The sequence below is a fragment of the Muscardinus avellanarius genome, assembly GCF_963383645.1.
Source record: "Muscardinus avellanarius genome assembly, chromosome: 10".
NCBI lineage: Eukaryota > Metazoa > Chordata > Mammalia > Rodentia > Gliridae > Muscardinus > Muscardinus avellanarius.
This window is the reverse complement of record NC_137796.1, coordinates 68,462,257-68,476,103: the sequence shown is the minus strand read 5'-3', so window position 1 is coordinate 68,476,103 and position 13,847 is coordinate 68,462,257. Positions and strand designations below refer to the sequence as shown.

Here is a 13,847-nt window from a genome sequence, read left to right as displayed (position 1 = left end):
TTCCTTCCTTCCTTTCTTTTTTATTTTGTGTATGTAGTACTAAGGATTGGACCCAGAGGAATTCTCCCTCTGAGCTTCACCCCCATCCTATTTTATTATTTATTTTTGAAACAGGGTCTCACTAAGTTCCAGAGGGCCTCACTAAGTTGCTGGGGTTGGCCACAAACCTGTAATCCTCTCGTCTGTCTCCTAAGTACTTGGATTACAGGCATGCACCACAACAGCAGGCTTCTTATTTTTTTTTCTTTGACTGTTAAATGCACTTCCAATTTTCATCTTGGATCTGAACTACTAGTAACTAATAGTGATTAGTGGTTATAAAATTTAATTTATTAAAGTTAATTAACTAAAGTAAAAGTCTATTTAAATATAATAAAAATTAACTAAGTATGATGGGTGTGTTGGCACACACTCATAATCCCAGCATTTGGGTGGATGACATAGGAGGATAATGGTTCTCTGACAGATTCAGCTACTTAGTGAGGCCCTTTGCAACTCAGGGAGACCCTGTTTGAAAATAAAGAATAAAAAGTAGGGCTGTAGCTTGAAGGTAGAATGCCCCTGGGTTCCATACCCAGTATGGCCAAAAAAAAAAAAAGAAAGAAAGAAAGAAAGAAAGAAAGAAAGAAAGAAAAATTTAAAAAAAAATCAGTGAAAATCGCATGTAGCAGCCCTTCTTCATATTCCTTCCACATTTCTGGTGTTTCCAAATCTCGGGTTTTCAGTGCAACTATGGCTTCACCCTCACAACTTCACAAAGTGCCCTATTTAGGACTGATTGCAGGAATTCCAACCATGATACACATTGCCTGGCTTCCCAGGTCTTCCTTTAAAACCTGGAGAGAAGCCCTCATGTTTTTTTTTTGTTGTTGTTGTTGTTTTTTAAGCAATGCCAACATTACATGGGCTCACAACACTAACAGAAAAATTACTCAAACACTCCTAAATCATTGCTGCTGGAGCCTTTATAAATCATAGCCCCTAGTTTCCCCCATCCAGGCAGCCACTGGCTCCAAGACCATCTGGGCCACCCCTGGCCCCAGCTTCATTTGTACTGCACCTGGACGCAACTCTATCTGTTGCCTCCATCATGGCCATTGGTTGCCCCACCTCCATCGCTGCCACCATGTCCTCCTTCCTTTCAGCCATCTTACTAATTTTCAGGACATTCTCCCTCTAACCTGTAGGTTTTCACATGCCTTCCCAAACACATTGCAAGTCTAAAATGTCTATATAATTTACTTTTTTTTTTGGTGGTGGTGGTACTGGGGTTCCTGGAAGCCCTTCTACCTCCGGGCTACACTCCCAGACCTATTTTTACATTTTTATTTGGAAACAGGGTCTCCTAAGCCAGCGTGCGCCGGCTGGCTTCGAAGCTGAAGCTGCGTGATCCTCCTGTCTCCGCCTCCCAAGCGCGGGGATTACAAGCGTGCGCCACCACGCCCGGCTATAATTTACTTTTTAATATGGAAATTTTGTGAACATTTTGTGGGGCCTTGATATCCATATCTGTAATGCAGTTTTTATTTTTTATTATTTTCATATTTCCTCTGTCAATCTATATGCTCAACATATTTCAATTTGACCTCAACAAAATTTCATGGCATGGGCAAAATACATATACATTCTTTGTCAAAATGCAATACACATAGCCTCTACCCCATTTGTCTATGAAGTCTTATTTGCCACCCAATATCTCCTGAACACAATCTCTACTATCTTACTTTCTAGCTATATTCAGGCCCTTCCAATTTCCTCTCACAAACAACTTTCCAAGAGACACATTCCACATGGTGGTCAGACTTAGATATAGCAGCAAGCCCACTTCCTTGGTACCATTTTTGTTCTTCTCAGCATTCTTGCTGCTGTAATCTAAAATACTGATCATGTAACTTATGAGATACAGGATTTATGTTCTTTTTTTTGGTACTAGGGATTGAACACAGGTGCGTTCTACCTCTAAACAATATCCTCAGCCCTTTTTTTATTCTTTATTTTAAAATAGGGTCTCACTAAGTTGCAGAGGGCCTCACTAAGTAGTTGAGGCTAGCGGTGAACTTGTAATCCTTCTATGTCAGCCTCCCATGTACTGGGATACTAAGCGTGGGTCATCACACTGGGCTTATTTTCTTATGGTTTTAGGTTCAGTCCTTGTTAGCAGGAGACCTAGGAACTCAGGACATGGTGCCTGGAGGTTGAGGGAAGGAGAGCATGATAGGTATTGGTTCTCATTAAACAGAGGCCAGAGTATGCTAGCACAGGGAGGGAGGGAGGAAGAAAGGGAGGGGGGAGACAAGCACCTAGAGGGAGGATTACCTTTTATTACCTTTTACATAATCCCCAACACGCTGCCCCCAAGGACCCACCTATAGCCAATCCCTAGAGACATGTGTCTCCACCATAGAAATCTACTACAATGTATTTATCCAGAGCTGAGATTACAACCTTCATGACTCAATCACATCAGCTCCAAACATTAAGGAATGAGCTATTTGGGGATATCTTATATGGAAATATAAAATCCAGGGAAACCATATAGTTGAACAGAGTCGAGCATATGTGAGACACTACAGGGCTGTATTCAAGTAGCATATGTTTCCTACATAGCTGAGCACAGCACCACTAGAGTAAGGCCTCTCTCAGATCAGACAGTTGGATTAACTCAGCTAATTGAGGTCTTTCAATTTCTAGAGAGACTCTTGTAAAGACTTTGCTTCCATTTCTATGGCACAGGTAAGAGTCTGAACTCTCAGATTCTTGTCAGAATATGGTGAAAACTGCCAGATAGTCACACAAGAATAAAATCTAGAAGAAGTGATGGGTTAGAGTGAGTGTGGCCACATTAAAATGAGATTCCCTGGGAGGCTGAGACAGGAGGATTGCAGATTTGTGGCCAGTCTCAGTTACTTATGAGACCCCTTGCAATTGAGTGAGACCCTGTATCAAATTAAAGAATAAAAAATAGGGCTGGGGGTGTAGCTCAGAATTAGAATGCCTCCGGTCATGGTGGCACAGGTGGTAAATCACCTATCGGGAAGCTGAGACCAGAGGATCGCAGTTGGAAAACAGCGATCTCTGAGTTGGAACTCAGAGAGACCCTGTTTCAAAAGTAAATAAAAATAGGGCTGGGGGTATAGCTCAGAGGTGGAATGCACTTGAGTTCAATCGCCAGTAACACAACACACACACACACACACACACACACACACACACACGTAGAATGCCCCTACCTACAAAACCCAATATCTTAAAAAAAATTGAGACCTCCCAAAAGAATAAAAGAAAAAAATACTCTGGGAAAATTGTTTTCTTTGTGAATATGTTTATTAGTATCCAATTTGCACAATTCAAGGAAGAATATCTACATGATAATATGCTTAGCATCTATTAAACATGTCATTCACACAACTTAAAGGGATATAATATGGTAGAGGCATACATGCACACATCACTCATTTCACCTTTCTCCAGTTCCCACCCCATTTCCTCCTAACTTCCACATTCACATGTTTGTCTTAGCAATTGATTTTAACATGTTTGTGAATATGATTCATATACTAGTAAAACAATAAATAAATATGCCAAGCCTGGTGGCACATGCCTGTAAACCCAGTATTTGGGAGGCTGAGACTTGAGGATTGTAGTTTTGAGGCCATCCTCAGCTACTTAGGCCTGCTGAAGCATAGTGAGACCCCATTTAAATATAAAGACAAAAAAAGTGCTGGAGTCAGAGTTTGTAGGTAGAGTATCCTGAGTTCAATTCCCACTATAATAAACTTTAAAAAATAAAAAATAGTTTCTTCTAAATCTAAAAAAATATTTGGCCATTGAAGTCATGCTACAGAGGGCATACATAGGATTTCAAATCTCTATCCATTGAATAAACGTCTAGTCTTAACCCACTCCATATTTCCATGATGGTATGGATTTCAATAACTGTACCTTTAGAAACACCCTCCTTCTCCTTGACAGAAATATCCGATGAGCCGTGGACTGTGAGCTGCATAATCATGGCCTATTCTGAACTCTGTTTCCCTTTGGACTAAGTCTGTTTTACCATAGCTCAGAAGGTCATGGCCTTTCCCCTATTTTGTTCTAGCTCCCCAGACCTGCATTCTTAGCAAAGAGATGTAGGGAAATTTCAAAACATCATTTTGACCTAGGAAATGGTAAGTAGGAATGGTCTGCGCTGGTGGCTCCTGAGACAGAGACCCAGGAAAGAGCTCTGTGCTCTCACTGAACCAAAAATCCCTCAGAGTCAGAGTTCCAGTGTTGTGAAACCTTATCCCCTGAAAGCATGAGAAGAGGGAAAACACTAACACAGAAATAGGTGAAGGCAGAGCCTTGGGTATCCAGGGAGCCGTTGAAGAAAGGCTCCCAGGCCCTGCACGTACGTGCGATCCGACCTCAGCTGATAACGGTGTGTCCCCAGGTCTCTTCGAGGCAGCTTCCCATGATCTCCGCTAAGTTGCTGTCCCTCCTCTCATGCTGTCTCAGAACCGCCTTTTTACCTCCGTGTCAGGGTTGGTGTTTGTGGGTGTGTGTGAGGACAGCACCCCCTGTGTGTTTCCATAGTTGATTAAAGCCCAGGACTAGGATCCTGAGAACAGAAGGAGAGATCTCTTGCCCTGCTTGTTCTTCCTTTTGTTTGCTCTGGCCTTTCCTCCCATAGGAAGGTCTTGACCAGTGTTTACAGACATTTGACCTGTTATGTTGCCAGAACACGGGTCCTGTAAGTAGCCCTCTGGGGCACAATGATTTGTCCTCACGCCTCCTTTGTGTTTAGACTGGTGAATCAGCACTGCACTGGAAGGCAGGGCCGATTCTACTGACCTGAGGTTGAACGGAGACTTTGGTCGGTTCTGTTCTTGTAGGAATTTCCACTCATCCAAGGTAATGCCGCCATCTTCCCAGTCCTCCTCGTGTTCCTCCAACTCTCCCAGGTGGATGTGGGAGTCACGTTTGGGCTCTGCTCGCCTGGCATCCATGTCTGTCTCCTCAGCCCCAGTAGCTCTTGGTTCTCTGCCATAGGACACATCCTTGCTGTCCGTGTCACATTCAGTCTTCTGGACATAAAAGAGGATGTAGGCCTGCTGGTGCAGGACAGAAGCAAGGTCACAGGCCACCACCTTTGCATCATCCATCTTGTACCACTGGCCATTACCAGCTTTGACATAAGCAAAGTAGTGTCCACGGTGACAGCTCATCCCAGCATGGACCAGCACAGCACAAAGGGTGTATCTAAGGGGTCTCCCGTTCTGCTCAGACATGTATGGCTGCACGTCGAGACACTCGGGATACTGCACCTCCTTAGCGATCTTGTCACCCGTGAAGTCTGAGAAGCGTTTCAACACGAGGATAAGGACCTTGGAGGAAGTGTGCAGCATCAAGGACTTGGAAGCCGCCGTTTTCCTCTGACACACGCTGCAGTGGTAGGCATTTTCTCCTTCTAGCCGCTCTGGTTTCACCATCTGCTCCAAAGCTTGGGTCACACTGTGAGCTGACTTGATATCTAGGGCAATGTCCAGGTATGGGTCCAAAGTGTCTGAAAGGCCTTGACACTGGAGACACTCAATTTGGGATCTCCAGTGCCCTCCAAATATTTGACTCATTACACCGGGGTCCTGTAACCGAGCGTTGAATTGCTGCTGCCCAGCTAGACAGGCTTTCTCCATGGCGTTGATAATGAACATCAGAAATTCATGGGCATCTTCCTGCCGGTGTCTATGGAAGCCAGCAGACAGTGCTTTCAAGGGCTGGATGACATGCCCAGGGTGATGGAGAGCACGGCTCACGTGCGCTTGCATGGAACACAGCATGCAGGATCTCTGGGCATGACAGCTTTGGAAGTGCTCCTGAGACAGCATATAGTTGGCCAGAGGTGGTGTGTATGTCAGACACTGCAAGGCTGCATTCAAGTAGCAGGAGTTTCCCATGTTGCTGAGCCCAGCGCCACCAGCATACGGCCTCTTCCAGGTCAGACACAGTTTCTTCCTGGGAGCCAGCTTTGTGGCCCCAGGTGCCAAGTGTTTCTGCAGGTGTGTGTCTGTAAAAGAAGACAGCCAAACATGAGAAGGAGGGATGGGGGAGGGAAGGGATTGGGAACTGGGGAATGGCTAAATGAGAATACTTCCTTAAGATGTATGACTCCAATGCACCAATACAATTAAATAAATTTGACACACAATCTCTATGTCCATAGATACAATGTCTTGACAAAAGAATGAAACCTGCATAAACTTGCACAGAGGACAGAGCATTGAAGTTAGATTAGTAAATCACAGAAAGTAAAAATAAATAAATAAATAAAAATAAAAATAAAAATCGGATGCCCTCTCTAATATGTGGAAGCTAGGTAGAAAAAAGGTCATAGGAGGAACTCCAGAGAAGAAAATAAACCATAGATGAGCAAATAAAGCAACCAAAACGAGGAGGAGGAGAGAGGGTAAGAGGGAATTGCCGTAACGTACATGATGCACATTCACAGGCATATCAGGCAATCTTATCACTGAGCCAAACATGACAGGGAGGGAGGAGAAAGCCAATGGGGTGGCCATTGAGGGAGGGCTAACAGAGTGATGTGTGCATGTATGCCTCCACCATCTTGAACTCCAGGAAGAGGTATGACTACCATGCACTAAATAAATAAGTAAATAAATAAATAATAACATGCAAAAAAGAATCTATGAAGTATCACAAAGTTTCATTATCAAGTATGAAAGGGGGAACCAAAAGACAGCAATGAGTGTGCCAGCAGATGAGGACCAGCAATGGATTGAGCCTCACCTGCACTTGATGCAGATGGAATCTGTGGAAAGTCCTTTCAATGGGACTTACCTGCCCAATGGAGTGAAGATGCCTCCATGTCTCCAGCAGCAATGATCCTAAGGTTTAGCCAACGGGCCTGGACTGACAGAAGACTCCTTCTCCCTCAGAGACAGGCTTCAAGTGGCAAGATTTCTGGTCTACTCTAGCCCTTTTATAGCTCAGCCCAGGTCCACACCCTTTTGCCAGGAACCAATCCAGCAGTCCTTTCTAATCACTTCATCAGATTAAGAGACCCAGACAGGGTGGGGTCTTTTGCCTCCAGGGAGAATCTCCTGAACACAATCTCTATTATTTGACTTTCTAGCCATATTCAGCACCTTCCCATTTCCTCTCACAAATCCATTTTAGAGTCATGATCCACATGGTCAGATTTAGATATAGCAGCATCCCACTTCCTTAGTACCATTGTTCAATCTGCTTAGTATTCTTGCCGCTATATTCTAAAATATTGATCATGTAACTTATGGGATAAAAGATTTGTTTTCTCTTTACTTTGTGGTACTGGGCATTGAAAGCAGGTGCATTCTACCTCTAAGATACACCCTCAGCCCTTTTTTATTCTTTATTTTGAAACAGGGTCACACTAAGTTGTTAGGGCCTCACTACACTGCTGAGGCTGGCTCTGAACTTGTGATCATTCTGTGTCAACTTGTGAAGTACTGGTATTACAAGCTTGGGCCATTACACCAGGCTTATTTTGTTATGGTTTCAGTTTCAGTCCTTGAGAAACGGAAGGCCTTAGATATCAGGGCATGGTGCCTGGGGATGGAGAGAAAGAACATCTAGATATTGGTCCTCATATTAGAGAGGCTAGAAGTATGTTCAAACAGGGAGGGAGAGAGAAAGGGAAGGAAGGGAAGAAGGTATGGGGGAGGGAAGAGAGAAAGAGAGAGAGAGTGCAAGCTTGCAAGCCAGCATACAGGATGAGGATTAACCATTTACATAATCCCCAACACCCTGCCCCCAGGGACCCACCTCCAGCCACACCCTAGAGGCATGTGTCTTCACCCTTAGAAATCTGCTATAATGGATTTATCCACTGCTGGGATGACAACCCTCAGGTCTCAATTACTTCAGCAACAAACATTAATGAATAAGATCTTTAGGAGACATCTTATGTGTAAATATAAAATGCTAAAAAATATATATTCAATACATGTATTCAAGTAGCATATGTTCCCCACATTGCTACGCACAGCACTATAGTAAGGCCTCTCTCAGATCAGACAAATGGATAGCTCAACTAATTGAATTCCAAGTGAATTCCAAATAAAATATAAAATAGGTCTGGGAGTGTAGCCAGGAGGTAGAAGGGTTTCTAGGAACCCCATTACTACCAAAAAAAAAAAAAAAATTGAGACAAAAGTTTAGGAATATAGCTCAGAGGTAGAGTTCCTTCGTGTTCAGTCCCCAGTACCACATAAAAAATACAAAAGAAATTATGTTTACAATATATGGATATACATTTGTGTATTTCTGTTGTTTTTCCTCTTTTTAGCAATACTAAGAAAGGAACACAGGGGCGATTTACCATTGAGCTTTATCTACTGCAGCGTTTTTTATTTAGGTTTTGGAGACAGGGACTTGCTTAATTGATAAAGCTGGTCTTGAACTTGCAATAAACTTGTCTCGGCCTCTTGAGTAGTGGGATTACAGGCAAAAACCACCAGGACTGGTTATTTTGATGTCATAAACCTACACTTGCCCAGCGCACTCATGAGTGGGTTATACTAGGCCTTTTCCTCTCCAACATTTTTGATTCAGATGATTGTAATTTAGACCAATTTATAAACATCCATTTCTTTGTATTAAGGCCACAGTTTTCCAAAGGGATCTCTCCAGAGGGTTTATTTCACTTTAGCACATTGCCTTTATCACCTTTTTTTTTAATCTGGAGACACAGAAGATGGCCCACTCTCCTGAAAAGATGAAGGAGGAAGTCAGTGCCTGGGCAGGCCTTCAGTCCTATTGATTGGGGCTAGCCTGGAGGTAAAAGAGGGTCAATCCTGAACATATCTGAAATTTCAAAGTATTCTGGGTCCCCTGGGGATCCTAGAAATCCTGAAGATGTTTCTAAAGAGTAGGAGATGGTGACCTGTTCACCAAAACAGCACTAAATGTTCTGAGTCCGAAAGCAGTTCAGAGACAATTTCTACATAAGTGTGGCTCTTTCCCCCAGAGGTCAAAGGTAAGTCTTCCCATCCCAGCACCTATTCATTCAAGCCATACTTTCCTCAAAAACAACAACAAAAACACCAACAAACCCTACAGAGATACATAAACTGAGCTATGGAGACATTCTGGGATATGATGCATTAAGATTGAAGATGGAAAAGAAAGTAGTACAGAAGAAAATCAGGCTGCAGAGTTAGACTACAGAGGATCACGCATGAACGCCATGCTCAGGCATCTCGTAACTTACTTCTCTTTATGTCGGTTCAAAGGCACTGGCTAAAAACTATAAAAAGGAAAATGAAGACACAAGATACTATAAAATCTTCCCATGTCTGGGGTGTATTCATTCGAGTCATCCTTCCATGCCAGTCTGGTATGGAGCTGTACCTATCCTCTATATTTCTATCTTTCTAATAAACTTCTTTAAATCTTCAAAAAAAAAATCTTCCCACGTCTGAATAAATAGCAAATATTTACATCATCGGTTACCTTTTGAGATTGCCTTTCAGATTATTGGTCAGATAAAGGGTAGAGTGGATGCATATGAAGTGATGAAGTTTTAATTGTAAGAGTAAGGATTATTTTATTTCCAATAGTACCTGGACTTAGAATGTTAAATTGAGTCATTCTCAACTATAATTCTTTGGAAAGATTCAAATTTCAGAGCTAATATTCTTCAGCATTCTAATTTCTATGGGTAAGTAGATGAGCAGATGTGGATGATGGGGATTTTTATCATAGTCATTCTGTGTGTGTGTGTGTGTGTGTGTGTGTGTGTGTGTGTGTATAAAATTGTGAATTGAACACAAAGAGCAACACTTCAACCTTGTTTTCTTTTTCTTTTTGTTTTAAACAGAATCCTGACAGAGAATTACCAAGTGCTATATTCCAATACTTATACACACAAAAACAATGTGCACTTTTATATGGTTTTTATTTTTCTTTCTCTTTGGGGTTCTCTTTCAAATGTGTATGGACTCACTACAATTCATCACAGCTCCCCAAATTTTGGGGGGTTGTGTTCTTGAAGTTTCCAGCCTATTCTTGAAGAACGTTGCCACCTCAATGTGTTTCAGGTGTGTCAAAGAAAATAGAAGATGCTCTGCAATCCTTTTTATTTTTCCCTCTCTTCCATTAGTCAAATCCTTATCAGATCATTGCTATTCTCTAAAAAGTGATGTATTTTTCACTCGTTTGGATTCTGTATCAGTGGTGTGAAGAAGAGCAGATCACTTTGTAATTATAGATGGTATGATAAGGTTTTTACTGACCCACTGACTTCAGAGTTACACTCTGCTTACTACGTCAAAATGCTGGTTTTTACTGACTTTTTGTTTTTTTACATATTTATAAAAAAATAAAAGTTGGTGAAACTCCCAGGGTATTACTGGACCTGTGTGGTGTATTGTTAGATCAGTGTCCTTGTGATACTGTTGGTCTTGATGTTCCTGATAACAGGTGAGGAAACAGATGGTCAACTCTGAAACAAAACATAAATATATATATATATATATATATATATATATATATATATATATATGCAGTTCAGTATTGTCTCTGTTCAATTTATTTTGATCTCATTGACAAAATCAATCCAGCATTGCGCATTGTGTAAATAAATAATTTTGCTGAATAAAATAAAGTCTAAAATTAAAAAAAAAAAATAGAAGAGATTCTCTCCCTGGAGGCAAAAGACCCCACCCTGTCTGGGTCTCTTAATCTGATGAAGTGATTAGAAAGGACTGCTGGATTGGTTCCTGGCAAAAGGGTGTGGACCTGGGCTGAGCTATAAAAGGGCTAGAGTAGACCAGAAATCTTGCCACTTGAAGCCTGTCTCTGAGGGAGAAGGAGTCTTCTGTCAGTCCAGGCCCGTTGGCTAAACCTTAGGATCATTGCTGCTGGAGACATGGAGGCATCTTCACTCCATTGGGCAGGTAAGTCCCATTGAAAGGACTTTCCACAGATTCCATCTGCATCAAGTGCAGGTGAGGCTCAATCCATTGCTGGTCCTCATCTGCTGGCACACTCATTGCTGTCTTTTGGTTCCCCCTTTCATACTTGATAATGAAACTTTGTGATACTTCATAGATTCTTTTTTGCATGTTATTATTTATTTATTTACTTATTTATTTAGTGCATGGTAGTCATACCTCTTCCTGGAGTTCAAGATGGTGGAGGCATACATGCACACATCACTCTGTTAGCCCTCCCTCAATGGCCACCCCATTGGCTTTCTCCTCCCTCCCTGTCATGTTTGGCTCAGTGATAAGATTGCCTGATATGCCTGTGAATGTGCATCATGTACGTTACGGCAATTCCCTCTTACCCTCTCTCCTCCTCCTCGTTTTGGTTGCTTTATTTGCTCATCTATGGTTTATTTTCTTCTCTGGAGTTCCTCCTATGACCTTTTTTCTACCTAGCTTCCACATATTAGAGAGGGCATCCGATTTTTATTTTTATTTTTATTTATTTATTTATTTTTACTTTCTGTGATTTACTAATCTAACTTCAATGCTCTGTCCTCTGTGCAAGTTTATGCAGGTTTCATTCTTTTGTCAAGACATTGTATCTATGGACATAGAGATTGTGTGTCAAATTTATTTAATTGTATTGGTGCATTGGAGTCATACATCTTAAGGAAGTATTCTCATTTAGCCATTCCCCAGTTCCCAATCCCTTCCCTCCCCCATCCCTCCTTCTCATGTTTGGCTGTCTTCTTTTACAGACACACACCTGCAGAAACACTTGGCACCTGGGGCCACAAAGCTGGCTCCCAGGAAGAAACTGTGTCTGACCTGGAAGAGGCCGTATGCTGGTGGCGCTGGGCTCAGCAACATGGGAAACTCCTGCTACTTGAATGCAGCCTTGCAGTGTCTGACATACACACCACCTCTGGCCAACTATATGCTGTCTCAGGAGCACTTCCAAAGCTGTCATGCCCAGAGATCCTGCATGCTGTGTTCCATGCAAGCGCACGTGAGCCGTGCTCTCCATCACCCTGGGCATGTCATCCAGCCCTTGAAAGCACTGTCTGCTGGCTTCCATAGACACCGGCAGGAAGATGCCCATGAATTTCTGATGTTCATTATCAACGCCATGGAGAAAGCCTGTCTAGCTGGGCAGCAGCAATTCAACGCTCGGTTACAGGACCCCGGTGTAATGAGTCAAATATTTGGAGGGCACTGGAGATCCCAAATTGAGTGTCTCCAGTGTCAAGGCCTTTCAGACACTTTGGACCCATACCTGGACATTGCCCTAGATATCAAGTCAGCTCACAGTGTGACCCAAGCTTTGGAGCAGATGGTGAAACCAGAGCGGCTAGAAGGAGAAAATGCCTACCACTGCAGCGTGTGTCAGAGGAAAACGGCGGCTTCCAAGTCCTTGATGCTGCACACTTCCTCCAAGGTCCTTATCCTCGTGTTGAAACGCTTCTCAGACTTCACGGGTGACAAGATCGCTAAGGAGGTGCAGTATCCCGAGTGTCTCGACGTGCAGCCATACATGTCTGAGCAGAACGGGAGACCCCTTAGATACACCCTTTGTGCTGTGCTGGTCCATGCTGGGATGAGCTGTCACCGTGGACACTACTTTGCTTATGTCAAAGCTGGTAATGGCCAGTGGTACAAGATGGATGATGCAAAGGTGGTGGCCTGTGACCTTGCTTCTGTCCTGCACCAGCAGGCCTACATCCTCTTTTATGTCCAGAAGACTGAATGTGACACGGACAGCAAGGATGTGTCCTATGGCAGAGAACCAAGAGCTACTGGGGCTGAGGAGACAGACATGGATGCCAGGCGAGCAGAGCCCAAACGTGACTCCCACATCCACCTGGGAGAGTTGGAGGAACACGAGGAGGACTGGGAAGATGGCGGCATTACCTTGGATGAGTGGAAATTCCTACAAGAACAGAACCGACCAAAGTCTCCGTTCAACCTCAGGTCAGTAGAATCGGCCCTGCCTTCCAGTGCAGTGCTGATTCACCAGTCTAAACACAAAGGAGGCGTGAGGACAAATCATTGTGCCCCAGAGGGCTACTTACAGGACCCGTGTTCTGGCAACATAACAGGTCAAATGTCTGTAAACACTGGTCAAGACCTTCCTATGGGAGGAAAGGCCAGAGCAAACAAAAGGAAGAACAAGCAGGGCAAGAGATCTCTCCTTCTGTTCTCAGGATCCTAGTCCTGGGCTTTAATCAACTATGGAAACACACAGGGGGTGCTGTCCTCACACACACCCACAAACACCAACCCTGACACGGAGGTAAAAAGGCGGTTCTGAGACAGCATGAGAGGAGGGACAGCAACTTAGCGGAGATCATGGGAAGCTGCCTCGAAGAGACCTGGGGACACACCGTTATCAGCTGAGGTCGGATCGCACGTACGTGCAGGGCCTGGGAGCCTTTCTTCAACGGCTCCCTGGATACCCAAGGCTCTGCCTTCACCTATTTCTGTGTTAGTGTTTTCCCTCTTCTCATGCTTTCAGGGGATAAGGTTTCACAACACTGGAACTCTGACTCTGAGGGATTTTTGGTTCAGTGAGAGCACAGAGCTCTTTCCTGGGTCTCTGTCTCAGGAGCCACCAGCGCAGACCATTCCTACTTACCATTTCCTAGGTCAAAATGATGTTTTGAAATTTCCCTACATCTCTTTGCTAAGAATGCAGGTCTGGGGAGCTAGAACAAAATAGGGGAAAGGCCATGACCTTCTGAGCTATGGTAAAACAGACTTAGTCCAAAGGGAAACAGAGTTCAGAATAGGCCATGATTATGCAGCTCACAGTCCACGGCTCATCCGATATTTCTGTCAAGGAGAAGGAGGGTGTTTCTAAAGGTACAATTATTGAAA

At 43.4% G+C, this 13,847-nt stretch overlaps 2 protein-coding genes across 2 annotated transcripts; one reads left to right on the top strand and one right to left on the bottom strand.

The window, feature by feature from the left end:
• Positions 1-4,592: 4,592 nt before the first annotated feature.
• Positions 4,593-6,865, bottom strand: LOC308268675 (ubiquitin carboxyl-terminal hydrolase 17-like protein 6; the record flags this gene model as incomplete). Its single annotated transcript, XM_080703784.1, has 2 exons — positions 4,593-6,046; positions 6,838-6,865. The coding sequence occupies 2 exons, from the start codon at positions 6,863-6,865 to the stop codon at positions 4,593-4,595; spliced, it is 1,482 nt and encodes a 493-aa protein (XP_080559910.1).
• Positions 6,866-10,909: 4,044 nt separating this feature from the next.
• Positions 10,910-13,182, top strand: LOC308268674 (ubiquitin carboxyl-terminal hydrolase 17-like protein 6; the record flags this gene model as incomplete). Its single annotated transcript, XM_080703783.1, has 2 exons — positions 10,910-10,937; positions 11,729-13,182. 2 exons carry the CDS (start codon positions 10,910-10,912, stop codon positions 13,180-13,182), a joined length of 1,482 nt encoding a protein of 493 aa, XP_080559909.1.
• Between the last annotated feature and the right edge of the window lie 665 nt (positions 13,183-13,847).